Genomic DNA, 24,628 nt, shown 5'->3' with positions numbered 1-24,628 from the left:
TTTATAAGAGAAATAAAATGTTAAATTGAAATGTAGGTTAATGTTTATGGTAAGACAATGAGGTAGGAAAAATGACAGAATACTTTTTAAAACATCCTTTTGATTTCTTTTTGTTGTTATTCAGTTGTTTCAGTCATGACTGACCCTTTGTGACCTATTTATTGGCAAAAATATTGAGAGTGTTTGCCATTTCCTTCTGTAGCTCATTTTATAGATGAGGAAAAATGAGGTAAACAAAGTTAAGTGAGCTAGTAAGTTTCTAAAGCTAGACTTAAACCCATACCTTCATAACTCCAGGCTTGGTGTTCTATTCCCATTTAGCTGTCACATCTTATCCATCTAAAATTTTGGATTTAAAGGTGTTATTAACAATAATTTTAATCCCATACTGGGTATTTTGATATCTGAATTCCTAAGATGAGGTGTGGTGATTAGAATGGCAGTCTGGAAACCCTGGGTAATGACACTTGGGAGAGGTTATACATGAAGCTAATTGTTTGGTCACTCTTTGATCACCTCTTTGGTTATGACAGTCTCAAGAATAGAAAGATAGGAGGATGCCATATTATGAAGATCTTTGAGTAGCATTCAGAAGATTTTTCTATTTGATCCTTAACATGAAAAGGAATCACTGGAGTTTATTGAATGGGGGTAGGTCAGATTTGTGCTGACAGCTGAGTAGAGGATGGGCTAGAGTGAAGAGAGACTTGAGGCAGGAAGATCACTAAGCAGGTAGTTCTTATAGTCCAGGCATGAGGTGATATGGGCTTGTGCAAGAGTGGTAGAAGTAAAAATGGCAGGGGGCGGAGCCAAGATGGCAGCATGAAGGCAGGAATTCCCAGAAACTCGTTACCCAGAAAACTCTCAATAGCCATCAAATTATGACTCTATCCAGAATCTAGAGGGGCAGAAGCCACAGAAAGATTACAATTTCCCAGTCCAAGACAGCTTAGAAGATCTCTGGGACAGGTCTGTTCCACCAGGATGGGGTTGGAAAAAACCACAGTGCAGCTGCAGCATAGCACAACTGGCCCAGGCACCTGGAACCATGGCAGAGAGGGTGGTTTAATTATCAGGAACAGTTAGAAGAAGTGGTGATAGAACTCTGTAGCACCAGACTGAGTGCAAAGCAGAACTTGGACCTCAAAATAGCTCTTTGGTGAGAACCTGCAATGGGAGTAGGCAGAGCCCCCCAACATGTATAGAGCTCTCAGCCCATAGACTGTAAGGGGGTCAGAGACTGCAGAGGTCTCTCTGCCCTCCCTGGGCAGGACTCAGCTGTTTGCCCACACTCAGATCCAGGTTGCAGTTTGGGCTCCAACCACAATAGCCGAGGAGGGACTTTCCTCACAGCTACAGGGCAGAGGGGAGGACCTGAAAACAGGCAATAGAGCAGTCAGAGCCTCTCATAAGACCTTAGAGGAATTAAGAGCCCTGTGGGTTGTCCCCCAAAATCCCGAAGTCTTTGGAAGTGTGGTAAATCAGTCATAGGTTAGAGGAAATGAGCAAACAACAGAAAAAGAAGAATCAGACCATAGAAAATTACTTTGGTCCCATAGAGGATCAAAATATGATGATGACAAAATCAAAGCCTCTGTATCCAAAACCTCCAAGAGAAATAGAAAATAGGCTCAGGCTATGATGAGTTTAAAAAATACTTTGAAAAGCAATTAAGAGAGGAAGAGGAAAAATTGGGAGGAGAAATGAGAGCGATGCAGATAAATCATGAAAACCAAGTCAGCAATGTGGTGAAAGAAATACAAAAAAAAAAGTAACATTAAAAAACAGTTTAGGCCAAATGGAAAAAAAACACAAAAGGGGGTGGATACCTTAAAAAGCAGAATTGGCCAGCTGGAAAAGGAGATAAAAATGCTTTCTGAAGAAAATAACTCCTTCAAATGAAGAATGGAACCAAAGGAAGCTGATGAATTTGTGAGAATTCAGAAGAAATAAAACTATACCAAACAAAAATTAGAAGAAAATATGAAATATCTCATTGGAAAAACAAACTGACCTTGAAAATAGATCCAGGAGAAATAATTTAAAAATTATTGGACTACCTGAAAGCCATGACCAGGAAAAGAGCCTGGGCTTCATTTTTCTTTTATTTTATGTTTGTTTTTTTTTTTTGCAAGGCAAATGGGGTTGGCCACACAGCTAGGTAATTATTAAGTGTCTGAGGCCAGATTTGAACTCAGGTACTCCTGACTCCAGGGCTGGTACTCTTATCTACTGTGCCACCTAGCTGCTCTCTGGACTTCATTTTTCAAGAAATAATACAGTAAAATTACCCTGAAATCCTAGAAGCAGAGGATAAAATAGAAATTGAGGGAATTCACTGGTCACCTCCTGAAAGAGATCCCAAAAGAAAAACTTCCAGGAATAGTATAGCCAAACTCCAGTCAAAGAAAAAAATACTAAAAGCTGCGAGAAGCAAACAATTCAATTTGACACTATAGTCAGGGATACACAGGATCTGGAAGCTCCTACATTAAGGGCTCATAGGGCTTGAAATAAGATATTCTGAAAGGCAAAAAATCTTGGTTTACAACTAAGATTCAACTATCCAACAAAACTGAACATCCTCCTAGAGGGCAGGTAGGTGGTGCAGTGGATATAGCATTGGCCCTGAAGTCAGGATAACTGAGTTCAAATGTAGCCTCAGACACTTAATAATTACCTAGCTGTGTGGCCTTGGGCAAGCCACTTAACCCCATTTGCCTTGCAAAAAAAAACCTAGAAAAACCCCTGAACATCCTCTTTCAGGGGAAAAGATGGACTTTCAATGAAACAGGAAACTCTCCAACTTTCCTACTGAAACACCAGAACTGAACAGAAAGTTTGATCTCCAAATACAGGACTTAGATGAACCATAAAGAGGGCGGATGAGAAGGAATAATTAATGAGGAACTTGATATTGAACTGTTTGTATTCCTTCATGGGAAGAGGATACTGATAACATATGAACTTTCTCATAAGAACAGTTAGGAGCAGCATATATAGACAAGGCAGAGGAAGGAGCTGAATTTAATGGTATAATACAATAAAAAGATGGAGTCGATGGGCAATAAAGTACTGGGAGGAAGAGAAAGGAGAGGAAGAAAGGGCTAAGGTATTTCACATAAGAGTCAAGAAAAAGTGCTTACAATGGAGTGGAATGGGGAAAGGCGAGGGGGAATGAGTGAGCCTTCATTGTCATCAGAAATGGTTCAGAGAGTAAATAATATACACAATAGGGTATAGAAATCTATCTTACCCTAGGGAAAAATGAGAAGAAAGGGATGGGATAAGGAGGAATGGGGGGAGGTAAGGGGGGAGTAGGTGGTAGAGGATAAGGATTGTGGGAAAGGGTACTCATATACAACACACTTCTGCACATGGACAATATGAAAGGAGAGGGAGAGTGGAATATATGAGCGTGGGGAGGAATAGAGTAGAGGGAAATAACAGCTAGTGATAGCAACTGTGAGGAAAATACTGAAGCAACTTCTCTGGTGACTATGATGGGGAAGGCAACTCATCCCAGAGACAGAATTGTTGGAATCTTAAAACAGACTGAAGTACACTTTTTTCTCACTATTCTAATCCTGGGGGGGGGGGGGGGCTTATGATTACTCTCACAACAAGATTACTGTAATAATATAAGATAAATAAACAAAAAAAATTTTTAAAAGACTAGTAGAAGTATCAGATGAGAAAGGAAGTTTATATGAAAATTTTTAGAAAGGTAAAAGCAGCAGGAGATGGCTACTAATTGGATAGGGAGTGATGAAAAGAGTTAGAAATGACTGAACTCCTTAGATTGTGAGCCCAAACTCACCCAAATGACTGGGAAATAAAGAAAAATTAAAAATGTCCCTCAGTTCTGTTCTTCCACCTTGATGATGGTGAAAGAGAATAGGAAAGAAGGATGCTAAAAATTCCACATGGTTTTAGAAACATTAATTATAGGTACTCTAATTGTAAGATCTTTGTCTTCAAGTTAGCATTCAATTGGAAAAAAAATAAACCATGTCATTACTGCTATCTTCAAGATAAAGACAAAAGACAGAAGGAAATTGCAATAAATGGAAGGATGGATCATCTCCTTCCAGGAGGCAGACAAAAGAATTGGCAGAATTGATTTCATCATGTGACAAAAGGCTGTAAGAAGTAATTTCAGAGGACACTGGAGGTTTCATTTTGCATTGCTTCTTGATATGAGCATGAGCATGATCCCATGACAGCCATGAAAATAATTACAACTAAAGTGCCAACATCTGTGGCTGAGCATGAAAAGGGAATAATTCTGAGAAGACCTTGACAAGATTCTCCAAACCAAGACAACATTACTTTGATATTCATTGGCATCAATGTACAGGTGGGCAATGTTAGGAGGGGGAAGGTAAAAAGTAGAAAAATGTGTTGGAAAATATAGCCTGGATTTGGAGAGTGATTGAGTTTAATGGTTTGTAGAAAGGTTTGAAAGGCTCATACCTATACAAACTGTTCTTTCTCTGTAAATTTGCATTTCTTAAATTTCCACTCTCCTGTGGGAGGTTAGCAGGACCCTGACTCTAACTCTCAGCAGAAGTAGTAAAAACATCAGGGCAGTGTCTTTTTTATTTTTCTAACTTAAAGTTTCATTGTTGACTTAAGTATTTATTTTACAGCAATTTCCCCCTCTCCCTTACGCATTTGAACCCTTTCCTTATAACAAAGCATTTAAGCAAACTCAATTGACCATTTAATAACTAAATTTGATATTCTCTGTCCATTATCTCCATTTTTCTTTTTTTTTTAACTAAAAGGAAGGCATGTTTCCTTATTGCTTCTTCAGGACCAAGATTCTTCACAACAATTATTAAATCTTTACTATTTTTTAATGTTTTATCATTTAAATTTTTGTAGTAACTTTATACATTGTTCTACTTCCTTCTGTAATATTTCATCTGTTTTTCTTAGTTTCTTAAATTCATCATTTCTGAATACCCAGTATATTATATTACATTCATAAACTGCAGTTATTTGAGAGGCAAAATGGTCTAAAATAAAGCAAAGAAGTTTAGGGTCCAAGAAGACCTGGCTTCCAGTCCCACTTCTCACATACCATGACCAAATCACTCAACTTCTTTGTGTTCTAGGCAATTCATAAGACTCTTAAGTTGCAGAAAAGTGGATAAAACATTAGAATTGGAATCATGAATACAAATTCTGCTTTAGATATTCCCTAGCTCTGTTTATCTCATTTTCTACATCTGTAAAATGGGGATTGTAACAGCATCTATGCCTTAAGTAGATCAAATGTTGTGAGATTTGTAAATCACTTAACAGTTCACCCTGGTCAAGTAGTTAACCTGTCGGTTCTAAATAACTTATTAAGATTATAAATTGCAGAGAAAACACTTATCTTTGGCAGAGTTAAGATGGTGCCATGAGGGTTTCCCAGAATCTCTTTTCCAAAATATTCTAAAAGCCTTAAAAATATAGAGAGACAGAACCCATAGAAAGACCCAATGAAAGTGAAACAGTTCTGCAGCCCAAGGTAACTTGAAGATTCTTGGAAAGGCTCTGTTCTGCAGGGGTCAGAAGGCACAGCAGTGCATCCAAGGTCACACTGTGCCAGAGTGAATGAGCTCCAGCCTTCCAGGAACAGCCCATGGGGTACCCGGGTCCCCCAGGTGCCGGCTCGTAGCAGCAGAAGCGGTTTTCAGACCTCCCAAGGGATCACATAACAGAACTTGGAAGATCAGCAAGGAAACCTCTGCCAGAGTAAACACAGAGTCCAGGCCAGCATGGCCCTCAATACAGCCTTGGCCCTCATTGCAGGCCTGGACCCAGAAATGGAAGCAAGAGCCATCTAGCAGGGAATTTCTCGGTAACTTCTTCCAAGTTACTCAGCCCATGGAAGGTAAGGGGTGGAGGGGCATAGAGACTGTCAAGGTCTCTCTGCTATCCTTGAGACAGGACACTGATGCTTTATCATATGCAGACCCTGATCACAGTATGGGGCCCCATACTGCCATAGTAGAAGAAAGATCCTCCTCACAGCTCCAGGGCAGAGGGGAGTCTTTGTGTTCATCCACACAGAGCACAAGGCTGGGAGATCAGTCAGAGCTTCTTCTAAGACAATGAAGGAACTGATGTCCTTGTGGGGGGTGCCCCAATAACATTCAGAGGCTCGGGAAGCACCTCAAAACCAGGGCATAGACTGAGGAAATGAGTAAACCAAAAAAAGAACATGACCACAGAGACTTACTTTGATTCCATGAGGAATAAAACACACACTCAGAAGATGACAGTCTAAGCTTCTGTATCCAAAACCTCCAAGAAAAATAGGAACTGGGTTCATACTATGGAAGAGCTCAAAAAAGATTTGAAAATCAAGTAAGAGAAGTAGCGAAAAATGGGAAGAGAAATGAGAGCAATGCAGGAAAAGCATGAAAACCAAGTCAGCAGCTTGGTCAAGGAGATACAAAAAAAGTCAAAGAAAACATGTTAAAAAATCAGTTTAGGACAAATAGAAAAATCAGTCCAAAAAGTTAATGAGAAGAATACCTTAAAAAGCAGAATTAACCAAATGGAAAAGAATGTAAGAAAACTACTCTAAAGAAAACTACTCCTTCAAATGTAGAATGGAGCTAAGGGAAGCTGATGACTTTGTGAGGAATCAAGAAACAATAAAAACAATACCCAAAGAACGAAAAACTAGAAGAAAACATGAAATGTCTCATCTGACCTGGAAAATAGATTCAGGAGAGACAATTTTAAAATTATTGGGCTACCTGAAATTCCTGATCAGCAAAAGAGCCTTGACTTCATTTTTAAAGAATTTTTACAAGAAAATTGCCCTGATATCCTAGAAGCAGAGGATAAAATAGAAATTGAGGGAATCCACTGATCACCTCCTGGAAGTGATTAAAAAAATAAGTCCTAGCAATATTATAGCCAAATCCCAGAACTCCCAAGTCAAAGAGAAAATAATATAAGCAGCCAAAAAGATGTAATTCAAATATCATGATGCTGCAGTCAGGATTACACAGGACTTAGCAGCATCTATATTAAGGGTTCACGGGACTTGGAAGGCAAAAGGCTTGGAATGCAACTGAGAATCAACTACGCAACAAAATTGAAAATCCTCTTCCAGGGGAAAAGATGGACATGAAATGGGGAAATTTCTGATGTTTCTATTGAAACAGACAGAACTGAACAAAAAATTTGATCTCCAAGGACACATTCAGGTGAAGCATAGAGAGAGTGGATGAGAAGGACAAATTATGAAGAGTTTAATGATGTTGAACTGCTTGTATTTCTGCATGGGAAGATGACACTGATAACTCATGAACCATCTCAATTAATAGAGCAGTTAGAAGAAGGAGCATATTTAGATAATTATGCCTCAGGAGAGAGCTGAATTGAACGTATTTACAAAGATGGAATCATTGGGTGAAAAAGGAAAGTACTGGGAGATAGGGAAAGGAGATGTAGAATGGGCTAAGACATTTCATGTAAAAGAGTCAAAGAAAGCTTTTGCAATAGAGTTGAAGGGGAAAAGGTAAGGGGCAATAAGGGAGCCTTCCTTTTCATCGAAAGTAGCTCAGAGAGGAAATAACATAACAACTTAATATGGTATAGAAATCCATCTTATCCCAGAGGAAAAATGAAAGGAAGAGGATGGGATAAAGAGGATGGGGGTAGGGGAGGGGAGATTTAGGTGATAGAGGAAAGGTTAGATAGTGGGGTTTTGGTGGCCTGCCAGGGACCACATGACTAAGTGGTTGTTGGATGTCGGGGGTAGGAGTTGGGCTTGGGTCTTTCTGGCCCCTGAGACCTCTGCTCTGTTAGCAGTGTCACTTGGTTTTCCCATAGCACTCTTTTGAGGAGGAGCACAGAGAAAGGAAAGAGAAATAGAATAAATGGGAATGGGGAGAAATGAATGGAGGGAAATGCAATCAGCCAGAGCAACTGTGGGAAAAATATGGAAGCAACTTCTCTGATGGACTAAAGATAAAGAATGTGATCCATCGAGGGCGGCTAGGTGGAGTAGTGGATAAAGCATTGGCCTTGGAGTCAGGAGTACCTGTGTTCAAATCCGGTCTCAGACACTTAATAATTACCTAGCTGTATGGCCTTGGGCAAGCCACTTAACCCCATTTGCCTTGCAAAAAAACCTAAAAAAAAAAAAGAATGTCATCCATCTCAGAGACAGAGTTAATAGTATCTGAATACAGACTGAAATACAGCTCTTTTTGTCTTTCTTTCACTTTATTTTTCATGAGTTTTTTCTATTTTTGTGGGGAAAGGGGGGATTATGTTAATTCTTACAACAAGACTATTTTAGTAATGTAATAAAATGTAATAAAAAATTTTAAAAAGAATACTCATCTTCAAATGTGCCCCATAAACATTTATTTTAAAAGATTCAAATTACTAATAATAATTTTTAAAATTCAAGCAAAACAACTCTGAAGTTGTACTTTATGCTCAGCAAATTGGCAAAGATGAGAAGAGAATAGTCAATGCTAGAGAAATTTTGATAGGAACACCAATGCACTATTTATGAAATTGTGAATTGGTGTATCCATAGAATTTTGCTGAATATAAAATGTCCATGACTTAAGAGATTGCACTGCTAACTAAACACCTCAAGAGGTCATTGATTGAGGAATTATGTTTCTTGAATGTAATGTTGCTGCACATTGAGCAGTGATAAAATTTAAATAATTCAGAGAAACATGGACTTAAATGAAAACATCTGGTGTGACCTAAGTGATACAGATGACCAGGATAATAATATACACAATGGCTACCATAATACATATGGAGAGAACAAAAGATCCAATGCTGTGTAATTCTAATGACCTAGCTTGTGCTTGAAGAAGAGATGAGAAAATGTATCTCCTTCCTTTTTAGAGACGTGGAGGTCAATGGGTGTAGAATGATGGGTACAATATCAGCCTTGCTTGTTGTGTTTTTTATTTGTCTTGAGTTATTTGATTGTCTTTTTATTCTTTGCATTAAAGAATGACTCTGAATAGGAAAGAAGTATATTTGAAATGAAAAGAATGTAAGATGGGGTTTTTCCCCTTAGCTCTGATTCTTCTTTTACAGCAAAACTAATTTGGAAATGTTAAACATTATTGTACATATATAACCTATATCAGATTACTTGCTGTCATGGGGAGGAAGGCGGGAAGGAAGGAAGGTAGAAAATATAGCATGCAAAAGCTTACAAAAAAGAAGAATGTTGAAAACTATCTTTGCATATAATTGGAAAAAAAGAATAAAATATTATAATAAAAAGGCTAAACACTATTTTTTTTAAAAAAAATGATATAAGAACAAGATATCATTAACAGAAAACTACTAAAAACCAAACCTGTTTTTCTCACGTGGGCAGACAGTAGTTAAAACAATCTAGATAATATTAGAAATAAGAAGTAAATGTTTAAAAGGTCAACTGACCATTTCTTCTTAATGAAATTTAAGTATGGCCATCTATAATTATTAATCTTATATCAGTTTTCTTATCCACTGCTTACTCTCCCTTTTTACTTAATTCAACAAAAATTTTATTTTTTAAACAACTAATTGTTCAAGGCCCTTTACTAGTATTTGAAGATCCAAAGATGTTATTCTCAAGAAGTTTATAGTCTGTGAGGAAAAAGATTTAACTTCTCTTCTTCAGTGGATCTCTGATTTTATAGACTTGTTGATTTCTACCCATCCAGGCTTTCATTTAGGTCTTTTTATTTCTTGGGAAAAGACTGTACCTAAGTACCTATGATACAAGTAAAAGTGATATAAATCAGAAGATTCATCTGACAAAATGCTGTAATAAATTTGAGGAGGTTGGGATCACTTTAAACTAGAAGAGCTTTGAAGTGGAGAGATAAGGGGTTATCAGGTAAGGCTTTTTGGAGAAAGTGGCACTTGAATTGGACTTGGAACGAGCTTAGGTACTTCAAAAGAGAGGAGAGACAAGAGTTCATCCCAAATATGGAGATTGCTGCAAACAAGATATGAAAGCATAAAAATTGGAGAGAGCAGGGAGTGAGTGAAAGGAAGAGTGATCCAGTTTGACCAGAACATAAACTATATAAAGAGATCAGTATGTAATATATAGTTATATATATGACTCTTTTAGGGAGTGAGGGCAGGTCAGAATTGATTTCTGAATGGGTAAATTCATAGACCTTTTGACAGTGAGTTGGTACTATTCCACAGAAAGAGATTGCACTAAAGGTTAGAAGGTACTTCTCTATTTTGGGTCAATTTCTTGGCCTGTATTTGACTGTTTCTTCAACTATAAAATGAGGATAAATAATAGTACCTACCTCACAGAGCTGTAGTGAGAATCAAAAGGGTTAGCTTTAGCACAGGATCTCACATATAGTAGGTGCTTAATTATATAGTTCTCTCATCTAAAAACTATAGATATCACAGCATTTATCTCAGGACTTCACCTGGCTTTCAAGGTGAACACTGTAATTCCCTAGGACTCAAACTATTTTTGTTGGAGTTTAAGTGTCTAATACCAACACCCAGTAAGATTAAAGTAAGCTTGTCTGGGGTCTTGAATGACAGGATAAGGAATTTATACATTATTAGTGACAATAAGGACCTACTGAAGAGGAAAAGTAAACATGCTTAGAGCATTCTTTAGGCTATAGTGTGAAGGATGAATTGGATATGGAGTAGACTTGTATCGGGAAGACTGGTTAGAAGCTTTTAGAAATACCTAGGCAAAACAATGCAAGTTGTGTGTGTGAAGAGGACTTTCAAGAAAAAACTTTCAGTAGTAGGGTCAAAAAGTCTTTGATACCTGATTAGATTTGCTAGATGAAGTAGGAGAAATCAAAAATGACTCCAAAATTATGAGCCTGGGTGACTGAGAAGATCGTAATGGCAAGAGAAAGAAGTTAGGGAGAGAAGCACAATTTTTTACTCATTGAATTTGAAATGTCAGTAAGCCATCTTGGTGTAGATAACCAAATGGTTCTGAGTTGAAACAAGACAAAAAAAAGGCACACCAATTCACTGTAACTAAAAACTAAAGAAATAAGGGAGCATAAGCCTCGCTCTATTGTCATATTTATTTTCCTACTGTTTAGTAGAACTTTAAATGCAAAAGAAGAAGGATCATTATTTAAATAACATTTGAAAAGTTGCTTGACTGTTAAAAATAAGTTAGAAAGAATTAGGAAATAATCTGCCTTTCCACTGTTCTGTCCTCCTACTCATTGAATGATCTGAGGAGCTAGAAAGAAAGGGAACAGAGGACTTGGGAATCATCCCTTTGACTTTATTCAGTATGTAAGTTAATCTGTCTTCCCCTCCTCCTCTTTTTGGCAAAGACCTATTGAAGCCACATATATTCTTAAAGATAGTGTTGAAAAGGCACTTAGTACACAAAAATTTTATTCATTTCTACAAACTTAGATTGGTCTTTCTTGCATTTATTGGTTCTATCTCCTCCCTCTTCCTATTCATCTGCATTTCCTTCTTTTGCTTCTCTTAACAGTAAATTAAGAGAACATGAGCATCTGTCTTCAGCAAATAGTGCTCCCCATAGACACAGATTCCAATTAAAAATAAACAAAAAGGGAATAGAAAGAAGTGTTAGCCCATAATTACTTGAATTTCATTAATTTCTTTTAGACTTTCCCTGTTTTCCTATAGATCCAATGACATGGACTGTGACTAATTATGATTTTACATCTTTAACAAAAATAAGCTTAATTTTGGAGCAAAAGAGAATTAGCTTTTCCTTTAAGGACAGAGTCTCTTAAATCTATATATTGACAACTAAGGTAGAATATCGTCTTGCATCTCTATAATGGAAATTCATAGATTTACTTAGGGGTAAAATTTCTTCCATATTGATAGTGTAAATAATTCTTTTCTGTCGTTTATTTATTTTCATTTATTACAACAATCTTGTGAAACCCTCCTCCCCTCCCCCCAAAAATAGAGAAACCTCAAGAGAAATGAAGTGAGAGGGGAAAAAGAGTACTTCAGTCCTCATTCAGATTCCATTGAGTTTACCTCTAAGATAAATTACTTTCTTTGTCATAAGTCCATCAGAGAAGTTGCTTCAATATCTTTTCCCATTTGCTATTACTAGCTGTATTTCCCTTCATTCTATTCCTCCTGACTTTCATTTATTCTATTCTCTCTCTCTTTTCACTCTGTCCCTCCTCAGAAGTGTATTGTATGTGAATAACCTCTGCCATGATCTTCCCTCTCTTCTATCACCTACTCCTTCCCTCCCTTCCCCCAACCCTGATCCTATCCCTTTTCCTCTCATTTTTTCTCTAGGGTAAGATAGATTTCTCTACCCTATTGAGTGTGCATGTTATTTTTTCACTGAGTCATTTCTAATGAGACTGAAGACCCACTCATTCCCTCTTGCCTTCCCACCTTCCACTCCATTGCAAAAGCTTTTTCTTGACTCTTTTATGTGACATAATCTTAGCCCATTCTACTTCTCCTTACCCTTTTACCCAGTACTTTATTACCAATTGACTCCATCTTTTTCCTATATTATACCTCCATATATAACTTCTTCTGTGCCTTGACTATCTATGCTCCTTCTAACTGCTCTTATAAATGAGAAAGTTCATATGAGTTATCATCTTCCCATAAAGAAATACATGAAGTTCAGCATCATAATTAGCCCTTTCCATCCACCCCCTATAGCTTCACCTGAGTCCTGTACTTGGAGATCAAACTTTCTGTTCAGTTCTGGACATTTCAACAGGAAAATTTGAAAGTCCCCTGTTTCTTTGAAAGTCCATCTTTTCCCCTGAAAAGAGAATGTTTACTTTTGCTGAGTAGTTGATTCCCAGTTGTAAACCAATTTCTTTTTGCCTTCCAGAATATCATATTCTAAGCCCTATGAGCCCTTAATGTAGATACTACTAAATCTTGTTTAATCCTGTACTGAAGTGCCATGTTAGTCTAATTGTTTCTTTCTGGCTGCTTGTAGTATTTTCTCTTTGACTTGAAAGTTTTGGAATTTGGCTATAATATTCCTGGGAAGCTTTTTTGGTATCTCTTTTAGGAGGTGATCTCCCTTAATTTCAATTTTATCCTCTGTTTCTAGGATCTCAGTGCAATTTTGCTGGATTATTTCTTGAAAAAACAAAGTCCAAGCTCTTTTCCTGGTCATGACTTTCAAATAGTCCAATAATTTTTAAATTATCTCTTCTGGATCTGTTTTCCAGGTCAGTTGTTTTTCCAAAGAGACACTTCACATTTTCTTCTAGTTTTTCATTCTTTTAGATTTATTTTATTGTTTCTTGATTTCTTGCAAAGTCATCAGCTTCCTTTAGCTCCACCCCGCATTTGAAGAGTTATTTTCTTCAGAGAACTTTTTCATCTCCTTTTCCAACTGGCCAAAAGGCATTCTTCTCCTCATTTGCCTTTTGAGCTGCTTTTTCCATTTGACCTAAAGTGGATTTGTTTTTTTGTTTTGTTGTGTTTAGGTTTTTGCTAGGCAATGGAGTTAAGTGGCTTGCCCACACAGCTAGGTAATTATTTAGTGTTTGAGGCTAGATTTGAACTCAGGTACTCCTGACTCCAGGACCATAGCTCTATCCACTGCACCACCTAGCCACCCCTGCATCACCTAGCCACCCCTGCATCACCTAGCCACCCCTCTAAAGTGGTTTTTAGCATATTTTCTTCAACATTTTTTATCTCCTTCACCAAGATGCTGACTTTGTTTTCATGATTTACCTGTATCACTCATAACTCTTCCATAGCCAGAGACCATTTTCTATTTCTCTTAGAGGCTCAGGAATAAGAAGCATTGACTTTGTCTTTTCATGAATGTGTATTTTGATCCTCCATGGGACCAAAGTAATTATCTATGGTCAGATTTTTCTTTTTCTGTTTTTGCTCATTTACTCAGCCTATGACTGTTTTACTGCATTTCCAAAGCTTTGGGAGGTTTTGGAATACCCCACAGGGACCTTAATTCTTCCAAGGTCTTATGAGAGTCTCTGACTGCTCTCATGGTCTGTGCTTTGGTCTGTGGATGACCACAAACATTCTTTACTGTCCTGGAGCTGTGAGGAGTGTCCCTGCTTCTCTATGGTGGTTTGAGGACCCAGACTGGGACCTGGATCCAAGTGTAGGCAAAGCAACAGAGTTCTGACCCAGGAAAAGCAGAAGGACCTCTGCAGTGTCACCAACTCCCTTACTGTCTGTGGATTGAGCTTTCTGGAAGTTCTGAGTGACTCCGCAGATTCCCACCTGAGGGCTGCTCCAAAGTTGGTGTTGCACTCCATGCTCAGACTGGTGTGGCAGAATTCTCTCATCACCTCTTCACCTGTTGATCCCTGGGCCAAGAGGTCTGGAAATTGCCCTGTTTTTAGGGACACAGGTACCCCAAGTTCCCAGAAACTCCAAGGGTGGTTCCTGGAAGGCTAAAGTGGTTTTCTCCTATAGCTGCAGCTGTTTCCATCCTCTAGTCTCAGTGGAACAAACCTTTCCTGTGGATCTGCTAAGTTATCTTGGGCTGGGAATTTGTATCAATCTTTCTGTGGGTTCAGCCCCTCTAAATTGTGTCATGATTTTGCAGCTTTTGGAGCTTTTGGGGGATGAGTTTCTGGGAATTCCTGCCCTCATGTTGCCATCTTGCTCCACCCCCCAAGGATTCTGTGAATAATTCTTACATAAAAAGAAAGGTACAGCTCTCTAACCTGCAGGACTACCTGTGTTAGCTATGCAGTCCTAAGACTATTAATTTCGGGTTATGTTTATTTCTTTGGGGAAGCTGGGTGGAATGGGGCATAGAGCGCTGGCCTTGGAATCTGGAAGACTCATCTTCCAGAGTTTAAATCTACCTTAGACAATGTGTGATCCAGGGCAAGTCACTTAATCCTGTTTGCCTCAGTTTTCTCATCTATTAAATGAGCTGAAGAAGGAAGTGGAAAACCACTCCCTCTATCATTGGCAAGAGAACCTCAAATGGGGTCAGGAAGAGTCAGACATGACTGAAACAATTGAACAATAGTATGAGAATTTCCTTAGTGGTTCAAAATTCCATTATGGAGCTGCTTCTGCTAGCAGAGAATTAAAATATAAGAAAAATATAGCTTATAGTTTTGAAAGTTGCTTAAGGATCACAGAGACTAAGAGATTTTTTTCATGGCCATATAGTTAGTATGTATCAGAAGAAAGATTGTAAACATGGAAACTCATCCTGTCACATGACTTCTCCAAAGAATGGTATTGTAACCTTAAATCAATGCTACTAGGTTTTGTAAAATGTCAGGTTTAATGGAGAAGCCTTTTTTTAGTGATTTCTAAATTTTCAAATAAAGCTTCTTCACTATCACAGAAGATAAGATGTTTCTGATATAATACTATGAGAAATATTTTGACAACTGATTTCTTACAACAAAGAAAGGACATCTTTTATTTATAACATTATTTTTTAGGTTTTTGCAAGGTAAATGGGGTTAAGTGGTTTGCCCAAGGCCATACAGCTAGGTGATTATTAAGTGTCTGAGACTGGATTTGAACCCAGGTACTCCTGACTACAGGGCCAGAGCTTTATCCACTGCGCCACCTAGCTGCCCCTATTTATAACATTTTGTGAATGGAAATTGATTTTTATTATTATATGATAAAAAAATGACCTTATTCTCATAATAAATGTTTTGGTTATTACCCAGATGTTAATTTAATAAAGGAAGCAGCATCAACAAAGTGTTACACAGTTTATATTTATTAGAACAATAACTTCATTAAAACATGTAATTCTTTTGATCTATTTCTGTGGGCTAAGAGAGAAAAGAGTTAGAGAAAGGTTTGAAATGGATTCTATTGTATTAGATGACAGATGTTAAAACAATCTTAAGGGATATGAAATACCCAAGACAGTATGGCATCATGAATAGAGCAACTTCATCATTCAACTGAAACTTTCCCCTCTTAATACCAGTTATGCCTCAGTTACTTAATTTTAATGCTGTTTTCTCTGTCCTCATCCTTCTAAAATGCCTTTCACTCTGTGAGAATTCCTATCCATCTGGATGATCTCCTCTCTCTAGTTTTTTTAGGAAACTATTTTCTCCTGGTTCTCTTCCTACCTATCTAATCTTATCTTTTCAGCCCCTTTTGCTGGTTCATCATCCGTATCATGTAGCTTTAACCGTAGACTGTCCTTGGCCTTCTTTCCTTTTCTTTTTATATTCTCCCTGTTGGTGATTTCATCAACTCCTTTGGGCTTAATTATCATCTCTTTGCTGATGATTCACAAATTGATATATTCAGGTATGGTTTTTTCCCCTCACCTTTATCCTATAACACTATTTATTGGACTTTTCAAATTAGATGCCCCAGAAACATCTTTTACTGAATATGTTCAAAACAGAGCTTATTATTCCCTCCCCCGCAAAAGTTCTTCCAAGTTCTCCTCTTTCTGTCAAAGGTACCATCTTTCTTCCAGTCTCCCAGGTTCACAATCTCAGTGATCCTTGACTCGTCACTCTTCCTCAAATATCAAATTATTTGCCAAATCTTTCTATTTCAATATCCATCACATCTCTAATGATCTAGCTCCTTCCCTCTACTCAGACCACTACTACCTCTATTCAGGCCCTTGTTACCCTGCCAAGCCTATCTTAACACTTTCTAGTTGGTCCCCTTGCTGCAAGTCTTTCTCTACTGACTTTTCTCTCTATCTGCTACATAGTTGCCAAATTATTTTCTTTTAAGCTTAGATCTGACCATGTTTCTTTACTATTCAACTCCAGTGGCTCCCTATTATATTTAGGTTAAAATTAAATACTTTTTAGCTTTTAAAGTCCTTCACAACCCTAAATCCAACTTAATTCTCCATCCTCATTACATATGATCCCCCTTTCCACATCCTATAGTCAACCTAACTGCTTTTTCATATATGATAACTCATCTCCTATCTGGGTATCTTTGCACAGGCTATTCCCCTTAATTTGATGTGTTCCTTTCTTAAATTCCTTCAGAGAATTCCTTCTCTTCCTTCAAGCATCAGCTTCTGCATGAAGTCTTTCTTGATCCTCCATGTATTAGTATTCTTCCTCCTACTACTTTGTATTTAACTCTATCTAGTATTTATTCTTTTTATATTTAGTTGTCATATCTGTGTTCTTACTGTTTCTCTCAATAGAATGTCGACTTCTTGAGAGAGGAAGTATTGTTTCATTCTTTGTATCCTTATGCATGTACAGTAGATACTTAAATATATGTTCTTGTTTGATTGAGAACTGACCTTGAAGTCGAGAGGATTGGATTTAGTTGACAATGTACTGGGTATGTGATCCTTGGCAAGTTACCTAATCTCTAAATACCCCAGAACTATATGTTGGAGAGAATATACTAATCTACATTTGTAAAGTAGTCCCTCACTAAGAAATCACATCACTGTGTGGCCTTGGGCAAGCCACTTAACTCCATTTGCCTTGCAAAAACCTAAAAAAAAAAAACACAGATCTGATCAAAGAAAAAAAAATACTTTTCCAAAGTACATTATAATGAGAGTTAGCCCTGGAACAAAATGAAAATCTAAGTCGTAGTAACTTTTTTGTTCTTTAGGCTTGCCTGAGAAGACAGGAGAAGAAACGAGACCAATATTGTAGGCAAGAGTCAAGTTTTGAGAGATCCTGGACTTCAGGTATATCAACTTCCAGACAGGTACTTAGAAGTTTTTGTTTTTATTTTTAATTTTTGACTTTAAAAAAAAGATTGTCTTGTTTTATGTGCATATCAATCTAGAAAATGCTAATGTCTCTTATGAATGGTAGATATTGGAAAATCCTAATATATGGTACAGTGGCTAACTCTCTGAGACCTCAATTCTGGTCTTGGCTGTTATACTACCTAGCTATATCAGCATCTCCTGTTCATTTTCTCTTTTATAAAATAATGGATTGAACAAAATGACCAAAGGACCTTCCAATCTGAAAAATCTCTGATTCTCAAAAGTTAGCGGCATTGCATCTTATTGCATATATGCTCATTGAAATCACTAGGTTTTCATTCATTATAATTTTATATGATGAAAACATAAATTAGAACAAGAATTTGGCTCTTAATAACTAATATATCAGTATTTAGTTTAAATCTACCCACAATTAGTTAATGTATATTTATGACCTCTGTAAAGAATTTTATTTATCTTAGGGAAGGTCTCAGGAATATGAACTATGTTCAAGTGATATTTGTTCACTCATTCAACATTCATTTATTCAACAAACATTTATTTAGTACCTACTGTGTACTAACAATGGAGAATATAAAGTATAATTAGACATGGTCTCTTCCTTCATGAACTTCTATCACCTTCTCTGGTGGTGGAGATAAAATTATATAAATAAATTCTATACAGATAAAGAATATGCAAATGCTATAACAGGAGCAAAGTTCTATAGTATTCAAAGGTTAAATCTAGTACCTCTGGCTTGGTAGTAGCAATAAGGGAAAGCTTTATGAAAGGGAGCATTTAAGCTGAACACTAAAGGAAAGTTAAGAGTTGAACAGACAGAAACAGGGATAGAGAATTTCAAGTAGAATAAGATATGCAAAGAGGTAGAAATAGGCCAAGTATATTTAGGAATGGTATGAATATCCTGTTTGTACTTTTGAAGGGAAATATTGGAAGACTGATAAATCAGTAGGTTGGAGTCAAATCATTGAGGACCTGTGATAGCAGGCCAAGAAATTTGTACACTATTTGCTAGGAGAGGAGTCATTTTTATTTTTGCAACTATGCACAAAGGAACCATGAATATTTTTATGTAAATAGTTTTCTTTTTACCTTTTCATAAGGTCTTTTAGAATAAAGCCCCTAGTAGTAGAATTCCTAAATGCTCCATTCTGTTGATACAAGTGTGCTAGAACAGCTGTTTTCCCATACCTCTGTGAAAAGTGATTTTTTTAAAAAAAACTACTTTGACCAGTTCAACAGATGTTAGGATCATTAACTTGTCTTGAGATCCATTTCTATGATTTTTAGGAAATTTGAGCATCATTTTGTCTTGATTATTAACTTTTTAATCATCTGTTGAAAATCATCTGTTTATTCCCATTAACTATTGCTCCTATATATTTCATAAGCATTTTGATTCAGCATGTTGAACCTTTGTTTTATGAATTTGATGCAAATATTTTATTCCTAATTTGTCTTTTTCTTTCACTTGAGAGATAATGGTTTTTATTCTGCAGAAATTTATTTTTGTATATTGAAACCTGTTGATTTTGTCTCTTGGTAATTTGTTTCATTTGTTTGATAAAAAAATATTCTCACTCTTCATATTTAAGACAGATATTTTATTCCTTTTTCTTTCATTATAATTTATTTTAAAATACATTTAGGTTCCCAAATCCAATTGGAGTTTATCATATGGCATAAGATATGAAATAATAAGAATTTGCCATAGCTATACAGTCATCCCAATAACTTTTTATTGAATAATGATTATATTCCTCAGTATTTTTAGATGTGGGATTTTATCTTGTATATATTGAGGTCTCTGATGTCTTATGTATATATTGGGTTCTCTTTTTGGGTTCTTCATCAGATTTTTCAAAAAAAAATTTTTAGTTGAATTTTTTTTCCTGAACTTGCCAAACACCAAATAAAGTGAGCAGTTCTTTATACAAAGTAGAACATAATTATACATGAAACTATGAATCTATTATATTTAACTTGCTTTTTCTTTAAAAAGTTTGTATGTAAATTTCAAAGCTGTCCTGCTTTTCTATGTTTTCCTCTTTTCCCTTCTTTGCACTAAAAAATGATTTAGTAGGACATTTTTTTTTAGGTTTTTGCAAGGCACACGGGGTTAAAGTAGCTTGCCCAAGGCCACACAGCTAGGTAATTATTAAGTGTCTGAGACTGGATTTGAACCCAGGTACTCCTGACTCCAGGGCCGATGATTTATCCACTACGCCACCTAGCCACCCCTCTTTTTCTTTTTTAAACAAAATTGTAAGTTCCATTAGTTTTTTCCTCCCATGTTCAAAAATAAAAATTTAAAAACAAGTCTTTGTAACAAAACAGATTCCCACAATGACCAATGGGATGTATATCCCATTCTTCACTTCTTTTATATTTCATTAATCTATTTAATTATTTTTTCTGAGTATCAAACAAATTTTTATGATTACTTTTTTAAATCTGGGGACTTAAGTCCCTCTTTGCCAGTTTTTTCATAGTTTATCTTGATATTCTTTTTCTTCAGCATTGACATTATCTAAGGTACATTGATTGCTATTATGTTAAATCTGTAAATTAGTTTCATTAGTTAATAAACATTTACTGCTATTGTTCATTCATTTCAGTTATATCTGACTCTTCATGGTCCTATTTGGAATTTTTTGGCAAAGATAGTTGAATGGTTTGCCATTTCCTTCTCTAGCTCATTTTACAGAGAAGAAAACTGGGGCAAGGAGTTTTGGTTTCAATCCGCTCCTATAAAATGATACATTTATGCCAACAAAACTAAAAAATATATTTAATAAGGTGATTATAAAACAGGTAGAAATATAGCAAAGGTAACCTATAAGTCCTAATATAAAATGAAGAGAAAAGCCTACATAAACAAATATTAAAAGAAAAAATCACTCATTTGGGGGAGCTTCAACATCTGAATTAACAGTGGCTGGGGAGTCCCTAGCTATAGCCTCCAGAGTCCCAATCAGGAAGGTCCCAGGCAGAGCACCCTCTCCATGGGTGAGACTCCAATTAGGCTAAGATCTAATTAGATCTTATATTGTTTGAGAACAAAGAAAGCTTATTGCCAATTTTTGTGGAATAAAACTAAATTTACCAGACTGTTTGAGGAGGGACCCAGAACCCCAAGAATTAATGGTGTTTATATTCACGAGTGGCTAGTTCCTGAAGAGATAGGCAATATTAATCAAGTACAGCCTTGAGAATCTGGCCAGGACCAGTCAAGTTCATTCAGTGGTTCTTTTAAATACTCAAGCTGTTTTAAATATATGCATAAGGTCAGTCCTGCTCATCTCCCATCCCAGTACATCAGGGATGAATTGGGGGTTAGCAATTCTTTGTAGCTAAACTATAAGGCCTTACCATGGAAAATCTTATATCTCATGCATTAACCATACAGTGACTTGCCCAGGTTCCCATAGCTAGCGAGTATCTGAGACTGAGAGCTGAGATCTGAACCCAGGTCTTCCTGATTCCAGGCAGAAAAATCAAAAGTAGTTCAAAGTTCAGTCAGTGGAAAATGAGATTGTGAGATGCCAGTCTGTTCCACTTTAAATGGGGAATTTTATGACTTTACTTTCCAATCAGAGGAATAGAAGTACAAATGAAGCATGAGTACCAAGGCTGATTGGATTTTGCAAGGTTATTTTCCCAGTCATGAATTTACTGGAGGCATGTTGAAAAAAACCAAATAAATCCAAAATGAACTTAGAAAATTATTACATTTTTACTGTATTTACTGTATTTCAATCATTTAAACTTTTTATTTGTTCAGCTTTTTCTTTATTTTCTGTTAAAATAATTTTGAAATTGTCTTTATATAGGTCTCCCATGTCTTGAAAAATATAATTTCTAAATTACTGTTAAATTCTGCTATTATTTTAGAGAGGTTTTCTTTTTTATCAGTTTCCCTTGAATAATATTAGTGTACAAATTTTTGTGGGTTTATTGTCATAGGATTGCAGATTTAGAACCAGAATGATGTTTTTCCGGTAAGGTATTTTACATTTTCTTATATTTTTTTCATACTTTTGATTTTTGATATTTTATAGTGTCATTAACTTTCAATTGCCCAATTCTAATTTTTAAGGAATGTATTTTTAAATATCTCCCTCCCCTTTGTTTTAAGGATGAAAAAATTAGGCAGATCTATGGAGTTACTCAATCTGTTTTCCTTTATAAATATTTCTGTATACTTCTATATGCCCTAATAGAGATACAGTTGTCAAGAGTTACAAGTATCATCTTCTTTTGTAAGAAATAAGTTTAACCTTATTTAAAAATGTTTTCTTTTTATACTTCTTGTAAATTTGGCTTCAATATTTCTTGGAGTTTTATCCCTTTCAGATGATTGGTGAATTCTTTCAATGACTATTTTGCCTTCTGGTTCTAGAATGTCAGAGGAGATTTTCTTGATAATTTCTGAGCAGGCTCTTTTTTTTTAATCTTGCTTTCAGGTAATCCAATAATTCTTAAATTATCTCTCTGGATCTGTTTTCTAGGTCAGTTGTTTTTCCAGTGAGGTATTTTACATTTTCTTCTATTTTTTTCATTTTTTATTTTTGATATTTCATAGTGTCATTAACTTCCAATTGCCCAATTCTAGTTTTTAAGGAATTATTTTCTTTAGTTAGCTGTATATGTTTTTCTATTTGGCCAATTGTATTTTTAATTAAATTGGTTTTTTTCAGTCAGTTTTTATCCTTTTTTTCCCAAGCTATTGAGTCTGTCTTGAATAATTCTAATTTCTTTTCTCAATTTTTCCTTCTATCTCATTTATTAGATTTTTAAAAATCTTTTTTGGGCTCTTCCAAGAAAGTTTTTTGGGTTTGAGACCAATTCATTTAATTCTTTGAGGCTTCACATATAGACATTTTTACATTGTTGTTCTCTTCTGAGTTTGTGTTTTGATCTTCCTTGCTGCCATAGTAGTTTTCTATGATCAGTGTTCTTTTTTGGGGGGGGGGGGATGGGGGGGTTGTAAGGCAATGAGATTAATTTGCTCAAGGCCACACAGCTAAGTAAGTATTAAGTGTCTGTGACTGGATTTGAATTCAGGGTCCCCTGGCTCCAGGGCCAATGCTCTATTCATTATGTCATCTAGCTGCCTCCACCCCAAGAATTAAAGTTTTTTCCCATTAATGCTCATTGGTGATACTGATCTATGATTTTCTTTTTCAGACTTGTCTAGGTCAGGAGTCAATATCCAGGTGGATATAGAAATCTGGAAATCATTTGTATAGAGATGATAATGGAAACTTTAGAGCTAATGAAGTCAACTAGGAAAAGAGTATAGAGAGATAAGAGAAAAGGGCCTAGGACAAAGCCTTAGAGTTATCAAAATTTAGATAGTGGAAACTTGATGATATGACAGCTCAGAAGACTGAGAAGAATAAGATAAATAGGTGAGAGGAGAATCAAGAGAAAAGAAATGACCCAAAGATTAATGGATAAGGCAATATCCAAGAAAAGAGTTTCTACTCTACCATGATTATTTTGAATCCTTACACAATGTATTATAGATTTGTTCGATGTTTAAGAATATGCTTAAAATGCGTAATCTGCAAACTTTTCATTGTCTCAATAAGCCACTCAAGTTCTAGGTTTTACTAGATAATTAATTCTGAGTTCATGATTCATGCTTCTTATGGATGTGTATATATTCTAATAACTCTGATAGTGTGCTATATTTCTTAAGAAATTCTCTGTGATTATGATTGATGTTTCTTGGTATTTTATTTCCATTTTTAGACAGAGCCTAAGATTCTTTCTGTATTATCATGATGTTAAAATTTTTTATTCTAATACATCTAAAAAATTTAGCCTTCTTTACTTCCAGTTCCTTAATTCATTCTTATTTTATAAGACCACTTATGACTTCATTTACCTTGCTAATCCTGCCAGTTAGTCCATTTCAACAATTATATTATTAACACTCTAAATTCCTTACTCCCTTATACCCACGATACAAATCCCCAACCTTGGATTAACCCTATTATCAGCCATCTCTTCTCCATCTCATAGGCTGCTGAATACTGCTGGAGAAATTCATCAAATTGAGCAACTGAATCAGAAAATGACTTATAACAAAAGAATTAAAAAACTTTTACATTCAAGGAAGAAACCAAAAAGACAAATTAAACAGTAGCAACTTCAGATTTAATGACATTGTATAAAATTTAGAAAATAAAAATAATAACTCTCTATTCCAATTAATCATACTAGAAAACTTTTCAGAATTAAAGAGTGGAAATATTAAAGAGAAAAATCCATAGGAACTCAATAACACAATACTCAAAAATCACCTCTCTTAGATTAACTCTATCCATTTGAGGGCAAGGACTATTGCCATTCTTTATATTTCCTAAGTGCTTAATAAGTGCTTTTTGACTTGTTGTTGAATAGGAAAATAACTTGGCTTAAGAAATGTTCCTCTGGTAGATTTGTGGAACACTGATTGGAGAGGTAAAGACTTGAGAAAAGGAGGGAAATGAAGTAGTCCAGTCAAACAAGGATGAACTTTTGAGGGAGGATATTGGCTTGTGAGTGGAGAGAGTGAAGTTATATTGATTGGATATGTGGGGTAAGGAGAGAATGATAATTTAAGAATGATTTTAAAAATTCCCTCTTTGATAAAAATTGCTGGGAAAATTGGAAGTTAGTATGGAAGAAACTTAGATTAGACCAACACCTCACACCCTTTACCAAGATGAGATCCAAATGGTTACAGGACATAGACATAAAAAACAATACTATAAGCAAATTACAAGATCAAGGACTAGTCTACCTTGTCAGATCTATGGAGAGGGGAAAAGTTTATGACTAAGGAAGAGTTGGAGAACATCACCAAAAACCAATTAGATGATTTCGATTACATTGAATTAAAAAGCTTTTGCACAGATAAAACCAATGTAACCAAGA

The 24,628-nt window shown here is 35.9% G+C and overlaps 1 protein-coding gene across 4 annotated transcripts in view; it reads left to right on the top strand.

The window, feature by feature from the left end:
- Window positions 1-24,628, top strand: part of MARCHF10 (membrane associated ring-CH-type finger 10) — a 187,618-nt gene that overhangs the window by 20,762 nt on the left and 142,228 nt on the right. For all 4 annotated transcript variants that reach the window (XM_074224429.1, XM_074224427.1, XM_074224426.1 and 1 more), the window contains exon 3: window positions 17,569-17,667. In XM_074224429.1, coding sequence (XP_074080530.1) covers window positions 17,569-17,667 — 99 coding nt within the window. The remainder of the gene's footprint in view (window positions 1-17,568; window positions 17,668-24,628) is intronic.

Source organism: Macrotis lagotis, chromosome 2, assembly GCF_037893015.1.
Source record: "Macrotis lagotis isolate mMagLag1 chromosome 2, bilby.v1.9.chrom.fasta, whole genome shotgun sequence".
Taxonomy (NCBI): Eukaryota; Metazoa; Chordata; class Mammalia; order Peramelemorphia; family Peramelidae; genus Macrotis; species Macrotis lagotis.
Note: the sequence above shows the minus strand (reverse complement) of the source record. Positions and strands in the feature narration are given on the sequence as shown.